This window comes from Ostrea edulis, chromosome 9, assembly GCF_947568905.1.
Source record: "Ostrea edulis chromosome 9, xbOstEdul1.1, whole genome shotgun sequence".
Classification (NCBI taxonomy): Eukaryota; Metazoa; Mollusca; class Bivalvia; order Ostreida; family Ostreidae; genus Ostrea; species Ostrea edulis.
In genome coordinates this window covers 67170839-67191098 of record NC_079172.1, presented here as the reverse complement: position 1 = coordinate 67191098, position 20260 = coordinate 67170839, and the positions used below count along the sequence as shown (strand labels likewise).

At 35.8% G+C, this 20260-nt stretch overlaps 1 protein-coding gene across 1 annotated transcript; it reads right to left on the bottom strand.

Annotated features, from left to right (window-relative positions):
* Positions 1-6162: 6162 nt before the first annotated feature.
* Positions 6163-18499, bottom strand: LOC125667648 (cell death abnormality protein 1-like). The gene is made up of 6 exons (XM_056150832.1): positions 18116-18499; positions 17979-18031; positions 8651-8809; positions 8514-8544; positions 6450-6499; positions 6163-6314 (listed from the first exon to the last, which is right to left on the bottom strand). Exons 2-6 carry the CDS (start codon positions 18001-18003, stop codon positions 6163-6165), a joined length of 417 nt encoding a protein of 138 aa, XP_056006807.1. The 5' UTR covers positions 18004-18031; positions 18116-18499.
* Between the last annotated feature and the right edge of the window lie 1761 nt (positions 18500-20260).

The window sequence follows — 20260 nt, the reverse complement described above, 5'->3', positions numbered from 1 at the left end:
AAGTTCTTTTGGGACTAAGTGGGGATTTAAAGTGTTACAGAGGATGTCTGATTCGAACCACATTTTCCAAACATGGGCCAAGCAAGTCAGGTCCTCAGTGAGGGGTTCAGGGATTACAGAAGGGACAAGTCAGATGACAAAGATTACTAGAGTTTTTTCTACCTTTGTGCTCTTTAAATACTGTCTCCCCAAGTCTGAACATTGTCAATAACCATGCAAATTGAAATTGCAGTCGAAAATTTAAACAATCGATACCAAGCGTTTCAAGACAAGAGGTCTTGACAGTCACTTGGATACCACATATAACAAATAACTTCAAGTTGAAAGATGAGCTTCGAATGTTACGGTATGATGCCTTCCATTCAAGGTCATGATATTCTGTGTGTTAAAACTTAACTCTTAAAATATGTTAACAAGAAAGTTAATGTCGAGGAATATTTATTATTCTCAATGAAAAGTGAAGATAACGAACAGTAATCGATCTCACAAATCCGATAAGGAAAACAAAATGTAGAGGTGGGAAAACACGGACCCTTGGATATACCTGAGGTAGGATCAGGTGCCTAGGAGGAGTAACCCCCACCCCCGTTGACCGGTCAGATCCGCCTTGAGACCCATTTCTTGATCAGGTAAACGGAGCAATCCGCAGTCAAAATCAGTGTGCCAAGAACGGGTTAATAACCAGTATGAACAAGACAGACAGCATTTGACCTAATGATATATTGTGTTGACAAACTAGATCGTTAAAACGACCATAGAATGTTCTAAATATTGTCTTTAAACAAAACTATTGAAACCCTTGTAACATCAACTTATTTTTAAGTTGAAGATAACGAACAGTGATCAATCTCATAACTCCTATAATGTAAAACTTATACGGTACCAATTTTGATGCACCAGATGCGCATTTCGACAAATAATGTCTCTTCAGTGATGCTCAACCGAAATGTTTGAATCCGAAATAACTATGAAGTTTTAGAGCTAAATATAGCCAAAAACAGCGTGCCAAAAAAAGTGGAGCCAAATTCGTCCAAGGATAAGAGCTATGTACGAGGGAGATAATCCTTAATTTTGAAATGAATTTCTAAATTTTATAACAGCAATTCAATATACATCCGTATTTTCAAGCTAGTAACGAAGTACTAAGCTACTGGGCTGTAGAGACACTCGGGGACTAACAGTCCACCAGCAGAGGCCTCGACCCAGGGGTCATAATGTAAAACTTATACGGTACCAATTTTGATGCACCAGATGCGCATTTCAACAAATAATGTCTCGTCAGTGATGTTCAACCGAAATGTTTGAATCCGAAATAACTATGAAGTTTTAGAGCTAAATATAGCCAAAAACAGCGTGCCAAAAAAGTGGAGCCAAAGCAATACAAAATAGAGACTTAGGCAAGTACGGACTCCTGGACATACCAAAGGTAGAATTTGTGATTTGTGAGTAGCTTACTTCGATTTAAAAACTGATCATACGCAGAACAATCTCTTCTGATGTGCTTCAATCCTATTGTTAGGCCGTTCTTTATACTGATTTTTGATTATGGATTTCTCCGTTTAACTGATCCACATATAGAACTCACGACGGGCGTGACCGCTCGACAGATGATGATTTCTCCTCCTAGGCACCTGATCCCACCTCTTGTACATCTAAGAGTCTGTGCTTGCCCAACTCTCTATTTAGTATTGCTTATAGGGGTTATGAGATTGATTGCTGTTCGTTATCTTCACCATTCATAGTAGAAGTATATTTGTTGGAAATTCAAGTATGGGATAGCTTTGGCGTCTTCAAATAACGTATTAAAAGTCTGAATGGAACAGAGTAAAGTTTTGGTGAATATGTTGACCTAATTATCCATTAGAAAGTGAGTAAAGTGTAAAATCGTATATATTTGGTCTTTAATATGAACGATGTGCATGACTGTGTGTATGTCTTTGTGCATTTGGGAAAAGTGCCATCATATTCATGCTATTTCCTTGTAGACCAGTATACGCTGCCATTGCATCCATGATATCCATAATCTTAATATGAAAAAACCGTGTATTATCAATTTATTTTGGTTTATAAGTTGATCATACGCAGAACTTTCTCTTACTACATAAACATGGGAAGCTGAAGTAATGTTTATTATGTTATTGAGTTGATAAATCTAGGTAAGCTACTGATGTTACAAGGGTTTTAACAGTATCTTTCAAAGACAACATTTCGTAAATTATATTAGCGTCAACCTGTCGTTAGACCGATTGTTGCCTGACGTGTTTCATAGCAATTGTTGAGCGATTTCTTCTGATTTTGAACTACGGATTATTACGTTTACCTGATCAAGATATAGGACCCACGGCGGGCGTGACCTGTCCACAGGGAATGCTTACTCCTCCGTGTTTTTCCTAATCTCGTTTTTTTTAATTCTTAATAAGATTCATAAGATTGATCACTGTTGCCTTCACATTTTCGTGTATATACAAAGTACGGTATTGTGCAAAAAAATCCAGATTTTTTTTTTTTGCATCATACGACGTATCAGTCTAATGTACTCGCACAAACAATTATACAATCACATTCGTATGTGCTTTATAACTCTATTGTAGATAATAAAAGCCACAAACCTCTTTAGTACAACAATCCCCACTATGCCAGTGACAATTATCCCAATGCTGACACAAATGATAATCATGATAATCATCAAGAAGGATTTCTCAGATAACCCTTGCTCCATGTCTGCAAAACTTCCTGTGGTGTTTTCATGATTTAAAAGTAAAGATATCTTTCGGAAGGTTGATATCTTACCAAAGCGTATTATCCTACGGAAAGTAATCTTTTATCAAATGTTATTAACTTATTATCTCACCAAAAGTTAATATGAAAGGTGAAGATAACGAAATCGTACCAAATGTTATTATCTAACAGAAATTCATAGCAGCAAAAGTGATAAGCTCTTTAATTACTTTTGTTTCATTACTGTGGTATCATTAGATTTGGTGGGGCTCAATTTTCGTGGATACTTCAATTCAGTCTAAACACCATAAATGGGAAATTACATGCAACAAAAGTATCAAATCTTGACAATCCACGAAAACTAGCTCTCACAAATTTAATGAATCTTCACAAACGTTGTCAAATACCAAATTTGAGTTAGATCAAGAGGGGGTTAGGAAATGTGGAATACTACATGTATATATATTCGGATCAACAAGCTTTGATACCAAACCGTATTGGTATCAAAACGTTTTTGTATCAAACCGTCTTGGGATCAAAACGTTTCTATACCATACCGCATTGGAATCAAAACTTTTCTATACCAAAACGGTGTTGGGATCAGAACGTTTCTATACTAAACCATATTGGGATCAGAACGTTTCTATACTAAACCATATTGGGATCAGAACATTTCTATACTAAAACATATTGGGATCAGAACGTTTCTATACTAAACCATATTGGGATCAGAACGTTTTAATAGCAAACCGCATTGGGATCTGGCCTGGAGGTTATAAAGCTTATTAACGTTTCAAACTCAAACTCCGTGCTGTAAATGATTAATCGTACTCATACTCAAACATGAAGGTTATAAAACTTTTATAAAATCATTCTCATACTCAAATGGAGTACGTGCTCAAGATGTTTTGAGCATGCTGGAAGCTTGCACAGAGCTGTACTCAAAACAAACAAGGTTGAGTTTAAGTATGAGTACGGTAAAAGATTTCTAACCTCCAGACCAGAACGTTTCTGCACCAAACCGTATTGGAATCAAAACATTTCTATGCCAAACCGTATTGGGATCAGAATGTTTCTATACTGATAGGAAATCTTCATTGGGATCCAAGTATCTCTAAGTATTGTCCCTTGCAAGATTTCACTCATGTAGAATACGTTGTGACCTGAAAACCTATATGACGTCGTCACACACGAGTAACATGAGAAACTGCGTAGCTTACGGATTTCCGTTCATTGTATGGTGCGCATTTATGGATTTTTTTAAATCAAATTTTTCTGAGAGTTACTGTCCAGTCCGCAAGTAAGCATGAAAAGGGAAATAATTCGTCTGTTGACTAATGGCTCCGGTAGCAGGTCGTTCCGTCCCACAGTCCCTAGTCGATCCGTCCCATGGTCGATTCTGCCCATTTTGCTTAGTCAATCCGGCCCCTCCAATTTTTTTTTTCATCAAAGGTATAATAAATGATTATTACTTAAGAAAAAGGGAAGTTTTTGCATATATATTGCAGTTATAGTTATCAAAATTAGATAACTGCCGAAGTTAGACATGTAAATAAAATTGTTTATACAACCCTTAACTAGGATTTGTTAATTTTTGTTTGAAGTGCAATGGTTATGAAAATGTGTGCTCAATAATTATTGTAAAAACTTCGTTATTCAACTATGTACAGCAATCAATGTAAATGTGTGTCCCATGAGTGTCTCATGTCCACTGATTATTGTGAAAACACCTTATTGAAAACAGTTTTTATAACTGCATTGTTGCGCAACCTTTGATCATTGATAATTAAGAGCTTACAGTAACCTAACTATTAAATTTTTTTAACCCCAGAAGTTCAAAGAATTGCTCATGATTTGGAAAGAGAATGTGGCAGGTAGAGAAATATTCCAAGAAATGACACAGTATGTAAATTTTGTCTAAAAACGAAAGGTATTCTTTGTATTGAAAATGAAGCTCACTTTATCCAATATTGTGATGTGCATAATGATCTTATAAAAAGCTGTCAAATATCAAAACATCTCTTCTTTTTTGGGAAATACTGAAAGCTTATTTCAATATGGAGAAACAAATGCCTTAAATGCTTTGGCAAAGTATGTTTTTCTAGCTTTTAAAAGAAGAGACATTTGTTATGATAAACAGTCTCAAGAAGATTAATATACATTACGTGTGATCAAGGTTAATTAGTCTGCAATCAAGCCATAAATACCATACAGCATATTAAAGGATGACTACCTGATGACAGAAGATGTCAGCGGCACACAAACCATGAAGATGAAATACGCAGATGAATTAAACCAATCAGTCAGTACTGTAAATAGTGCTTGGAAAAATATTATTTTTTCTGGGCCGGATCGACTAGGGCACGTATTAACTAGAGGACGGAAAGTCTAGGGATGGATCGGTAGTGGGACAGATCGGTAATGGGACGAATCGACTAATGGACGGATTGATAATGGGACGGAACGTCTAGAAATCATGACTACCACTAACGGTGTACGGAATAGATATAGTAGTCTCCGCGTGATTGACGTAAACCAATAGTGATTTGTTTGTTGACGTCTGAAAGTAATAAAAGTACAACAAGTTTGCAATAGCTACAGAGGTTGCGGAACAAATAATCTTTGCTTTTTAGATTGAGGTCGTTTACAACCACACAATGGGTTTTATCTGGAGATGTAATAATAAATGCAGAATGTACCCCGTTCCCACGGGGTCAAACTACTTCCATTAACCCCAGTCAACAACACCATCATATTACCTACATCCGGGCTTTTGCTCGTCGTACCATCTGTCGTATCTGTAAAATGAATAAAAACTGCTTGTAACATATTATGGAAATGAAATCAATTCTGAATATCAACATTTTGAAAATGTGAAATACACATGTAGACTTCGTTTTCTAATTAATCATTTAATCAAGATGTAGGGCTAGCGACGGGTTTCACCGGTCGACAGGGGATGCTTACTCCTCCTTTGCACCTTATCCCACCTCTGGTATATCCAGGGGTCCGTATTTCCTCAACTATCTATTTTGTGTTGCTTACAGGAATTATGATTGATCACTGTTTCTTATCTTGACTTTCCTAATGTGATTTTTTTTAAACATCTGATGTAATACTTATCAACATGCAAATGTTAATCTCATGTGACGCAGAGCAATATAGTTACTAGTATTATGCTGGCAATATTCTGAAAAATCTGTATTCTTCTCGTTTTATGGCGCAAAAATGCAAGGTGAAGATAACGAACAGTGATCAATCTCATAACTCCTATAAGCAATACAAATAGATAGTTGGGCACACACGGATCCCTAGACACACCAGAGGTGGGATCAGGTGCCTAGGAGGAGTAAGCATCCCCTGTCGACCGAATGTATTATGCGTTATGTACGTTATCAATTTGATGAACGCTAATCACCCAATCAAATTATGTTACGATCGAAATCAGAATGATTCACTTTTAATCAATATACAACCCATCTCTCGGTTACAGATTTCATTAGTTGTACAGTTGCACGTCCCCAGACAGAATCGACCGTATCTACGTACAGGACATGGGTATTTACAGTCTTTACCAAACCGCCCTCTCCAACACTCTAAGATATAAAAAGTAAGTTGTCAAAGATGATAGAATTTAATTCTATATTCATATTACATTCCTGAATATATTTAACTGTTAAACAAATCAAATTTAACTCTAAATATAGAAGTGCTGTACATAACTTTGATACCTTGACATTGCTTTCCCACAGTTCTCTCGTTCACGCAACAGCTTCTGTTCCTGTTAGATATCAATGTTTAGGTTAATTTGGAATAGGATGATGGCTTTGTTTCATTACCAAAACACACTTCATTATCAAAATTTCAAAATGATTGACTTAAATATACATATATTGAAAATATTTCTAAGTGATAGAGAGTGACTGTATTAGGGGCGAGATGAAAAGATCAATATCGGGTGAAAATCTTAATTCAGATAGTTTGGGGGTGGGGTGTGTGTAAAAATTCCCGGAAGTTTTGGTCATCCGACATGGATTTTATTATAATACAAATACCTTTCGGTACGAGATAACCTTTTGAAACGTTCTTATGTAGAATGACCCGTTAATTTTTCTTATGAAATGGAAATATCCCATGATTGAAGTCATATTAAATGTGTAAAAATGAATAAAATAGTTTTAGAATATATGTCAAGTGTAGCTGAAAGTTGATATACAACATGGAGGTTCCACCATGACCATGACCATGACACAAGCATATAGATAGGTGCAACTACGAAACTAAGACACATGGTCAATTGCTTGGTGAAAACGTGCATGGTCCAGCAAAAGGTATGTAGGTGAGAGGGAAGGTGGATGACTCTTGATTGAGTTCTTGATTGCGCAGTGTCAAACTTTGTCGCAAAGTACTCCGGTGGAATTTGGGTGGTGCAGAATTTGTCCACATGAGAGAAAATCAAAACGAGAAAGGGGCACCTGCTCAGAGTACTTTTCTGCACAAGCACCAGTATGCATCTATTTATGCAAGATTCATTCAATCAAAAGACAACGTTTTATCTACAGTGTATTAACAATAATGATATTCATATGTCGATTCGATATACCCCATCATGTGGGGATCTGGGTTCGAATAGTCCTCAGTATCCCTTGCTTGCCGTAATTGGAGGCGACTAAATGGGGCGATCCTTCAGATGAGACCGTAAAATCCGAGGCCCTGTGTCACAGCAGGTGTGGCACAATATAGATCCCTCCCTGCTCAAAGGCCGTAAGCGTCGAGCATAGGGCTATATTTTGCAACCCTTCACCGGCAATGTTGACGTCTCCATATGAGTAAAAAATTCTCGAGAGGGACGTTAAATAATATACAATCAATCAATCGATATATCCCAGTGAACTCGAAATAAAAGACACCACGGAGTTTTCCAAAACTCCTTCGTACTTAGATATTTTTATTGAAAATTGAACGGCAAACTAACACCTCAACTTTCTGGCAAACGGGATGACTTCTGCCTCTCCGTCGTCGATTTCCCATGTTTATGTTGCAATATTCCATCATCATTATTATATTTATGTAGCTTTATTTTCCATTATCACCTGCATATGGTGTTTTGTCTCTTAACTGATTCGTTACGTGAGAGCTTGTTCTGCATATGATCAGTTTTTAAATCGAGGCAGGCTACTGACAAACAAGTTGATGTTACTAGGGTTTCATTCAACTATTCTCGTTTAAATTCAGTTCATGTATTTCGCAAATTCTATTGTCATTATAATGGTATAATTATCATCATTGGGTCAAATGCTGTCAAGCGGGTTTCATATTAACTGTTAGGCCGTTCTTTTCTACACACTGATTTTGACTACGGATTACTCCGTTTACTTTATCAAGATATCGGGCTCACGGCGAGTGTGTCCGCTTACTGATCCTAGGCACCTCATCCCAACTCTGGTATATCAAGGGATCCGTGTTTCCCAACTCGTAATTTTGTATTCCTTACATGAGTTATGAGATTGATCACTGTTTGTTATATTTGCATATTCAATCAGAATTATTGTGTAATTACATTATAATTGTTTTAAGTGTGTCTTGATGAAAACTATGTAAATTGAGGTTTCTATCAGATATCTAACTTTTGATCTCACTCCCTTACATATGCTCAAAGTAATTTCGCAAAATAATTTCATTTCAAAATTTTTACAAGTTTCGCACTAAAGTTCTATAAAATAACAGAAAAACATGTTCTCAATCATAGTGTACATATTATGAAAAATTCATTTAAAAGAGAGAAAATATCTAACCCCATCCTCGGTTCGTTCTGTAAACAGGCATCTGAAATGTTGATGAAGCAATTAGAAATAAGTTATCTGAAAATATTTTTGACTGATTCATGCTAAGAAAGATACATCTAATTTAAAAAAATGAATGTACAATTTACCATAGTTTGCTTTGGAACGTTCTGGACTCTGGATGCAGCCTTTCTTGTAGTGACAAATCTGTCCCTCAAAGCAAGTACACTTGCTGCTACAGAACTTCCCATAGTACCCATCTGGACAATTTTTCGAGCAGCTTTTGCCAAATTTACCAGGTGGACATTCTGTATAACATTTGAACATATGTTAATGGAAGACTGAGAGACAATAAAGAAAAGAAAATCAACAACTTTATCCCTTACCAGTTGTTATAGTCAAGAATATCAAATGAGACCAGGATCATCATGCTAATGAAGTAGTATTGTGTAATTACGTGTGTAGGGAACAATATTTACGATGAATCAAAAAAAAAAAGTATTGACTTTTGTCTCAAGTAAAACAAAATCAACCAAAAAAGACTTATAAACCTACCAGACTAAGTCGTAACTGACGAGAGTAACGGGAAATAGTAAATGTGTATGATGAAAGGTAAAGATAACGAGCAGCGGTCAATGTCATAACTCATATAAGCAATACAAATTAGATAGTTGGGCAAACACGAACTTCTGGATATACCAGAGGTGGGATCAGGTGCCTAGGAGGAGTAAGCATCCACTGTTCACCGGTCACACCAGCCGTGAGCCCTATATCTTGATCAGGTAAACGGAATTATCCGTAGTCAAAATCAGTGTGCCACGAACGGTCTAACAATCGGTATCAAACAGGTCAGACAGCATTTGACCCAATGGTAGGTTGTATTGGCAAACTAGATCGTTATAACGACCATAGAATTTGAGACTTTAAACGAGGCTGTTGGAACCTCTGCACCATCAACTTGTTTGTCAGTAGCCTGTCTTGATTTAAACACTGACCATAAGCAGAACAACCCCTTGCGTATCGAATCAGTTGATATATATAAACACCATATGCAGGTAATAATGGAATATTGCTACATAAATATGTAAAGTTGACGATGTAGAAGCTGAAATCATCCCGTTTGTGATAAAGTTGAGTTGTTAGTTTGCCGTTAATATTTACTTTCAATAAAATATCTAGGTATGAAGCAGAAGTGGACGACTCTGTGATGTATTCAATTTCGAGTTCACTGGGATATATGGAATCGTCATATGAATGAAAATTATCATTGTTAATAGATAAAACGTCTTCGATATATCTAAATGTCGAATTGAAGGCCACAGCAAGAGATTTTTTCTTCTCACGTAGAAGTTTTTGAATAAATTATGCTTGATAGGAATACAAAAACAGGTCAGCTAGCAAAGGAGCGCAATTCGTGCCCATGGGGATTCCAACAGGCTGTTGGAAGACCTGATCACCAAATACCACGAAGATATTGTCAATGAGGAACTCCAGCATATTTTTTTTTATCATTTCAACTTCAGAGTACTTGTGCGTGGAATCAGAGTGGCGTTTAACAAAGTAATTTTTTGGATGACTGATCACTAGATAGGAATATTTGCGTTTTCCATTGTTGTTGGAGAAACAACTGTCTATGATGTCAAAAAATCTACTTTTTAATTGACCTTTTTGCACCTGATATACGAAAAACTTCATGATATCAAAATTGAGAGTTTAAAAGGACATATTAGGAGTAATGTCAATTTCTAAAATTTTACATAATTTTCAAAGTCTGGTCTTCCAATTTAGAATGCAACTAAAAAAAGTGGGGGTTGGAGATAAAAAAAACTGAATTATTTGCGAAAATACTGAAAATACTGAATTTTTATACAAAATTTCGAGTAAATTAATTAAAACTTTTTAAAGAATCGGTGTACTGTTTGGAAAAATATATCAACCAAGTTAATGAATTACAACATTTGAACTAGTTCCAAGTCTCAACTACCTGTATCATAAATTTTAAAACTGAAATACACGTAGAGGGATATAAAAATAGACGATACATGGGATGAAACAGAAACTGTAATATCATGCAGAATTAGAACTTTTTCATTAGTGAATCCTTCCGCCACAAAATATAGTCCCTGTCAAACCCTTTCAAAATTTGAATTGACACAAAAAATTTCAACAATAGATTTTAATATATTTCCACCAATGGGATCAGTAATGAACCAGTGAATACTTAGTTGTAGCATCCTGCACAGTTGTAATGAACTAGTGAATACTTAGTTGTAGCATCCTGCACAGTTGTACTCAAAAGCTCAGGAGCTAACTTCCTTAAAAATCACAAAATAAGTATTCAGCTGTGAATAAAATTGCAAAAATTACATGTAGGTTTTACATGGAGTATGGATTTCAATTATAGAAAATAAAAATGGTACATCATAACTTGAAGGATACAGACCAGAAATTAACTAAAGTCTAAACACATCTTTGATAATTTGATAGTTTGCCAATACAACCTATCATTGGGTCAAATGCTGTCTGACTTGTTCCATACCTATTGTTAGGGCGTTCTTGGCACACTGATTTTAACTACGGATAACTCCGTTTACCTGATCAAGATTTAGGGCTCACGAAGGGAGTGCCCGGTCGATCAACAGGGGATGCTTACTCCTCCTAGGCACCTGATCCCACCTCTAGTATATCCAGGGGTCCGTGTTTGCCCAACTCTCTATTTTGTATTGCTTATAGGAGTTATTAGATTGATCACTGTTCGTTACCTTCACATTTCATAGAGAATACTGAGATGTGAAAAATACTTGTAAGTACAAGTAAAACAGTAATTTAAAAATATGCAAAATGTAGCACTTTAAACAACTTAACCTAAAAGAGAAAAAAGTAAGATGAAAATAATGAGATTTGTAACTTCACTAGATAAATTACGAAACAAACATGACAAAGTGAGCAAAAGTTTCAGAGGAAATTGAATCCCTCAGTTGATATAACATTTCAAATGATAATTGTGAAGAACTCCAGAGATTTTCAAAATGAAGTAAAAATGTTGTTCAATCATACATAAATATTTATGTATTAGATAGGACAAACACTTTTTATTACACATCTGATGTTGGACAGCAACTTTTTTTTGTATTCTACAAAGATAGGACATAGAGTTTTTAGCTCACCTGAACCGAAGGTTCAAGTGAGCTATTCTGATCACATTTTGTCCGGCGTCCGTCTGTCTGTCTGTCCGTCTGTCTATCCGTCTGTCCGTCTGTCTGTAAACTTTTCACATTTTCGACTTCTTCTCCAGAACCACTGGCCAATTTCAACCTAACTTGGCCAAAAGCATCCTTGGGTGAAGGGCTTTCAAGTTTGTTCAAATGAAGGGCCATGTCCCTTTCAAAGGGGAGATAATCACAAAAATGCAAAAATAGGGTGGGGTCATTTAAAAATCTTCTTCTCAAGAATCACTGGGCCAGAAGAGCTGAAATTTACCTAAAAGCTTCCTGACATATTGTAGATTCAAGTTTGTTCAAATCATGGCCCCCGGGGGTAGGATGGGGCCACAAGGGGGGATCAAAGTTTTACATACAAATATATAGGGAAAAATCTTTAAAAATCTTCTTCTCAAGAACCACTAAGCCAGAAAAGCTGAGATTTACATGAAAGCTTCCTGACATAATGCAGATTCAAGTTTGTTCAAATCATGGGCCCCTGGGGTTGGATGGGGCCACAATAGGGGATCAAAGTTTTACATACAAATATATAGGAAAAATCTTTAAAAATCTTCTTCTCAAGAACCACTGAGTTAGAAAAGCTGATTTTTACATGAAAACTTTCTGACATAGTGAAGATTCAAGTTTGTTCAAATCATGGCCCCCGGGGGTTGGATGGGGCCACAATAGGGGATCAAAGTTTTACATACAAATATATAGGAAAAATCTTTTAAAATCTTCTTCTCAAGAACCACTGAGTCAGAAAAGCTGATTTCTACATGAAAACTTTCTGACATAGTGAAGATTCAAGTTTGTTCAAATCATGGCCCCCGGGGATAGGATGGGGCCCCAAGGGGGGATCAAAGTTTTGCACACAAATATATAGGGAAAAACTTTTAAAAATCTTCTTCTCAAGAACCACTAAGCCAGAAAAGCTGAGATTTACATGAAAGCTTCCTGACATAATGCAGATTCAAGTTTGTTCAAATCATGGCCCCCGGGGGTTGGATGGGGCCACAATAGGGGATCAAAGTTTTACATACAAATATATAGGAAAAATCTTTAAAAATCTTCTTCTCAAGAACCACTAAGCCAGAAAAGCTGATTTTTACATGAAAACTTTCTGACATAGTGAAGATTCAAGTTTGTTCAAATCATGGCCCCTGGGGGTAGGATGAGGCCACAAGGGGGGGGGTCAAAGTTTTACATACAAATATATAGGGAAAAATCTTTAAAAATCTTCTTCTCAAGAACCACTAAGCCAGAAAAGTTGAGATTTACATGAAAGCTTCCTGACATAATGCAGATTCAAGTTTGTTCAAATCATGGCCCCCGGGGGTTGGATGGGGCCACAATAGGGGGATCAAAGTTTTACATACAAATATATAGGAAAAATCTTTAAAAATCTTCTTCTCAAGAACCACTGAGTTAGAAAAGCTGATTTTTACATGAAAACTTTCTGACATAGTGAAAATTCAAGTTTGTTCAAATCATGGCCCCCGGGGGGTAGGATGGGGCCACAAGGGGGGGGTCAAAGTTTTACATACAAATATATAGGGAAAAACTTTAAAAATCTTCTTCTCAAGAACCACTAAACCAGAAAAGTTGAGATTTACATGAAAGCTTCCTGACATAATGCAGATTCAAGTTTGTTCAAATCATGGCCCCCGAGGGTTGGATGGGGCCACAATAGGGGACCAAAGTTTTACATACAAATATATAAGAAAAATCTTTTTCTCAAGAACCACTGAGCCAAAAAAGCTGATTTTTACATGAAAACTTTTTGACATAGTGCAGATTCAAGTTTCTTCAAATCATGGCCCCTGGGGGGTAGGATGAGGCCACAAGGGGGATCAAAGTTTTACATACAAATATATAGTTAAAATCTTTTTCTCAATAACCACTATGTCAGAAAAGCTGATATTTACAAGAAAACTTTCTGACATAGTGAAGATTCAAGATTGTTCAAATCATGGCCCCCGGGGGGTAGGATGGGGCCACAAGTGGGGGGTCAAAGTTTTACATACAAATATAGGAAAAAGCTTTAAAAATCTTCTTCTCAAGAACCATTGGGCCAAAGTTGACATTTACATGAAAGCTTTCTGACATAGTGTAGAATCAAGTTTGCAAAGGGTAGTTTGGGCCATAATAGGGACTAAGGTTTTACATGCAAATGTATATGGAAAGTCTTCAGATATGGGCCAAAGTGACTCAGGTGAGCGATGTGGCTCATGGGCCTCTTGTTAAAAATGGAAATTTGGAATGTATCGGTCACAACCCCAATAGATATTGACCTTTTATCTTACTACACCAGTGTTATATAAAATCTTTATCTTACTACACCAGTGTTATATAAAACCTTTATTTTATTACACCAGTGTTATATAAAACCTTTATCTTATTACACCAGTGTTATATACAACCTTTATCTTATTACACCAGTGTTATATAAAACCTTTCAAAAATCTAAGTAGTAGAAATATGTCAGAAAAAACGATTGATATGCCAAAAGAAATCTAAAACCATCAGAGGAAATTCGGTGTACAATATATATTTTATTGAGTTTACCAATATTTCATTTTAATTCTGTTATACAAACAGACATAAATATGTATGTATGAATTATGCTGCAAATTCAGACAAATTTATCATGAATCACTTGTATATACAATTCATATCTGCTCTGTTGGAATTTCTAGGGTCTTTTTATTCGAAAAAGAGTGTGACCTTGAAATGACATTAACACACGAAAAGGCACCGTGGTACTCACTTTTTGCGCCAGTCAAAAGACTGTATATACATGTACCCGTACTCTATAGTTGTTGCAGACAAAACATCTCAAAGTGTCCAATAAAAACGAGAAGAATCCATCAAGTCAAAATGCCTTATTGCCAGGAAAAAAACATCCACACGTGTAAATTCTCAAGGAGCTGAGAGCAGAACGGGCAGGTTTCAGGTTAAATGCTCAATTGCTTCCCGCTTGTTTTTGCGAAACAAAGGAATATTTCAACAGATATTCACGGATTTCCTCATTGTGGAATTTGTTCAGCTGTTTTCCGCCTATTTGACATGATTTTAATACATTCCGAGATCAGCTTGACCCTTTTCAAAAGGTATGTTCCTAAGGCAATACACATCCTGCATACAAATCCAAACTGATAAAAAAAAGTTTAGCAGAAAGGGTGAAGATAACTAACAGTGACTATTCTTTACTCCTACAAGGAATATAGAATTATACGTTGGGCAGACACGGATCCCTGGATATACCAGAGGTGGGACCAGGTGCCTAGGAAGAGTAAGCATCCCCTGTCGATCGATTATACTCACCATGAGCCCTAGATCTTGATTGGAAAACGCGAGTATTCTGTAGTTGAAACAGTGTAAAGAACGGTATTACAATCGGTATGAAACACCTCGGGCAGCATTTCACCCAATGACAGGTCGTATTGGCAAACTAGGTCGAGATAACGATTATAGAATTTGCGAAAATCTTATTTTAAACGAGACTGTTTAAACCACTGCACCACCAACTCGTTTGTGAGTAACCTACTCGATTTCTAAACTTATCATACGCAGAACAAGCTCTGCGTATCGAATCAGTTGAGAAACATAAACACCATATGCAGGTGATAATGGAATATTGCTACATAAATATGGGAAATTGATGGCGGAGAAGCTGAAAAAATCTTTTCTATTTGAATAAATAAATTCTGCCTCATCAGAATATTTTTAAAAAGGTCAGCTAATAAAGGGACACAATTCGTACCCATATGAATTCCAATAAGTTGGTTGGAAAACCTGATCACCAAAGACTACCAATATATAGTAAATGAGGAACTCTAGCAACTTTTGAATTTCAACTTCCGAGTATTTCTGCGTGGAATCAGAATGGTGTTTAACAAAGGAATTTTTTGAATAACTGATCACTAGATATTGCATTTTTGATGACGAAGTAACTGCCTTTGATGTCATAAAATCTAGTCTTTGATTAATCGTGATGGTGATTTTTATACCAAAATGTTTGAGTCTGTCTTCGATTTTTGAGGAAATATATTCAAGGATCCAATTACTATACAAATTTTCGAAAACACGTGATTTAAAGTTTGTTCAATGCTGTTTAAAGGTACATTCTACTTAAAAAATTGGGTTTCCAAAGTGACATAGTTCATGTATCTATATTGGTGTTATATAATAATCTATGTAGAGCAAAATCTTTCATTTTATACTGGGTGAAAGGAATAGGTCGAAATTTCAAGTTCATTCTTGACTAATGAACCCTCGGACATCTTCCGCTAGCCTGATTTGTGAAAGCCTATCTTTTAAAACAGGTAAAAATGCTAACACCACATCTATCATTCAATACATAAGTAGAAGTTATAGGAAATATTTGAATTAATCATAAAATTTTATACCATAGAAATTTACTTTACTTAGGATTAGATCTTTTAGAACCTTTATTTTCTGCAAGTATTAATTGGAAGTGTATTTGTTAATTTGCATTGTAATACATGACAAAGATAAAATATACAATAAATAAATCATGGTTAGTTTCTACGTCGAGTTCATGGACTATAGATAGAGGAATAAAGACCTATTATACCAAATTCAGTACGCTAGATCACGTGTAAAAGAGCTAAATATTAGTTAGGCATACGCAAATCCAAAAGTTGGAGGGAAAATAGCATGTGGTATAAGACAGTAGATTTTTTTTAGCAACATCATTGAAATCTCTACATGAGAAATAATCATAGCCCCATACATCGCATGAGGTGCTCCAGGATTAATTTAAAAAATTAAATATCTTTTGAGATTATATTTTTCTGACTGTTAATGGGATACATATTTTTTCACAATACACCTGAGTTATATCCCCTGAATACAGAGGGCACACAACGCGTTTCGGTGCTCAATATCTGATTGTAATTTAAAAGTGCAAATCAACGCATGTACAATGTATATTAATAACTTGTTATCTTTTCATACTGTGCACAAAAAATATGTATATCAGGTGCAAATGAACAGAGCATGTTAATTACATCGCATCAGTATCTATAATGTAATTGTTTTGTTGAAATTAGTTTTTTTCACGTGTGACTCAATTGTTTGAAAATCAATTTTTGTGTAAATCAGCATAAATTTGCACAGCTTGACCTTCATTGCAAGTTACTAAAATTTGCACAAAAATAATTATCAGAAACTTACATGTAACAACAAGGATTGGGGATGTCTAAAAGGCAAAGTTAAATTGAACTGACACTTTCATCGCTCAATAAGTATATAGAATTTTTATGGTGTTTGACCTTGTGGCCTTGACCTTGGAGTATGACTTATCATTTTTTAAATTATCTCCTAAATTATATACATCTAAGGCAGAACGATCATATTTTGTATATAGAATTTTTATGGCTAGACCTTTCATTTCACACCATGATCCATGTAACCTTGACCTTCTCCCAGAACGGCAAGTTCATGCTAGTCATATTGATCTTCAGCCATCTCCAATGTTATATGAATTCATGTTCAGTTAAGCTGAGACTCTAAAGAAATCTTCATGGAAATAAAAATTGAACAAAACAATCTTTTAAGAATCACAACAGCTGAGCAACAACAGGGCAATGGTGACTCGGGCGAGCGATGTGGCCCATATGCCTCTTGTTAGGGCCATGTCCGAAGGATCCGTGACTCTCACTCACGGCGCCTGACGACAGAAGAAGAGATGTCTTCGGTCTGACGCAGTACCAGAGTCTTGAACAAGCCCCTCCCGGTGAGTACCCTATCAAACTACCATTACCAGTAAATTACAGAATGTAAAGCAAGTAATTAGTATTTACAAATACAAACTCGACATTTGTTTCTGGATTAATATTTTATGGTTTAATATGAAGGCTTTTTCAAGACACATTTCAAAATTCCATAACATTTTATGTCATAAAGAGCCATTTTAAAACATTGATCTTGACTAGTTTTGCATTGTTTTTCATCCAAAACAAAAAATACATAGGACAAAACTATTTATTCCAAAATGCTAAGTTTTAATATATCTCTCTCTCTCTCTCTCTCTCTCTCTCTCTCTCTCTCTCTCTCTCTCTCTCTCTCTCTCTCTGAATCTTGTTCCGAAGTTAATATTTCAAATCTACTCATGGATCCTTGTAATGAGGAAGCGAGTGGAGTAATCTCCTTATAATCTCTATAATTCCGACATTTACACTGAGGCAACCTTGTGATGTGTTAAATTTCTCCCCCATGCATACATTAATTTAAAATAGATATAACTTACCGATACACTTTCCGTTCTTTAACATGTAATTATCGCAACATTGCAGTTGATCCCTATAGAGAACATTGCATATTTTAAATAGATTCTTACAATATAATTTATCAAATCTGATAGAATGATAACCAATAGATACATACCCTTTCACACCACAGTTACCCAATTCTCTTGCTTTATTAGGTCCAACGAGATTAGAAGAAAAGCAAGACAATGCATTTTGCTGCGGAAAATATCAACTGAAATGATTGAAATTTGTCAATATTATAGAATATGACACTTGAAGAGGACCACTTTTAAATACAAGTGGATCACACGTATATTCACAGAGAGCACGCATTGATTGGACCCAATTCATTTCTATAGAAAATCCTGCGTCATGAAAACTTAAACAGGGAAATCGTCGTATAAAAGGCTAACAACTTAAGGACGAATAACCCATCGCCATAATGGCTGACTTGCTTTTGAAAGCGTGAATGAAAATATAAATATCAGCAGGGTTTAATTTCTTTTCAGATTGCTTTCTGCTAAAACTCCATTTTCTACTTTAAAAAATTCAATCTGAAAGTTTTTAAATTCTAAAATATTATTGTATACACTCCATTTTCCACCATATTTGATTTCTCTGGTTTGATATTCCTTCTTAAGGGGCATCAAGAGTAAAATTACCAACAACACATCAAAATCAACAATTGTATCAAAGTAATTTACATTCCTGTCCAGGTTTTGGGGAAAAAAATCATGTCAGGTTTTTTTTGGGGGGGGGGAGGGGGGTGTACCCATTCTTCATATTCAAATAAGGTAATATCGGGAAAATGTCGTTTTCCAAGTCAAATTCAACTAAGACTATCGTCTAAACATGTGATATTTCCACACACAATGTTTTCTTGTACAGTATAAGCATGTTGTATCGCATTATGGAGTAAAATAGATTTACCTCCCCTTCCTCGTTAACGTATGCTGTTCTCCTGTAGCGTCGGAATGATAGTATGATACTCAGGGACTAGGACTTGATATTGTAACTTAAGGAGAAGTGGAAGCAATCGTTTCTACATATAATTTCTACATCCGTCTAAGCTGGAATGGAATAATGTATGCATGTACATGGAAGAATGCGGGGAAAAGCAATCAGATTTGTATCTTTGCTATTTTCATGACATTTTTGGAATCTGGGGGAAGAACAGAGGACGATCGTCAAAATTTTCAAGGAATGGCAAATGAAATCCATTCTCACATTCAACTGGATCTCCGTTTCTAAACCTACTGACAAAAATATGTACCTTAAGAAACATTCCACTCGTACTTTAACAAACATTTCCCCCACTGTCAAACACTCGAAAACAAATATTCCAGTTAATGACAAACACATGCACCTCAACAAACATTTCAGTTACTGAAAAACACTCGTACCTCAACAAATATTCCAGTTACTGACAAATACTCTTACCTCAACAAAAAATTTCCAGTTACTGACACACAAAACACACTCGAAAACAAATAGTCCCGTTACTGACACACACAAGTACCTCAACAAATATTCCAGATACTGACACACACCAGTACCTCAACAAATATTCCAGTTACTGACAAATGCTCTTACCTCAACAAATATTCCAGTTACTGACACACACTCGTATCTCAACAAATATTCCATTGACAAATACCTGTACCTCAACAAAGAGTCCAGTTACTGACAGACAGTCCAAAGAATATGTTCAAGAGAGAAATATAACTAACACCAATTGAAAGAAATGAAGTCACAACTTAAAAGTCCAGTATTTGGTAAAAGTAAAAGTGAAGATAGCGAAAAGTGATCAATCTCATAGCTCCTATAAGGAATACAAAATTAAGAGCTGGGCAAACACGGGCCCCTGGACATAGCAGAGGTGGAATCGGGTGTCTAAGAGGAGTGAGCATCTCATGTCGACCTATCACACACGCCTACAACTTGATTAGTATAGGTAAACAGAATCATCCGTAGTCAAAATATGCCTAGCAATCGGTATGAAACGCGTCAGACAACATTTACCCAATGACAGATTGTATTGGGAAACTAGATCGTTCTAACGACTACAGAATTTGCAAAATGCTGACTTTAAACAAGACTTTTGAATCACCTGTAACATCAACTTGTTTTTTCTGTACCCTGTCTTGATCATACGTAGAACAAGCTCTTGCGTGTAGAATCAGTTAAAAGACATAAACACTAAATACAGATGATAATGGAATATTTCTACATAAATACAGATGATAATGGAATATTTCTACATAAATACAGATGATGATGG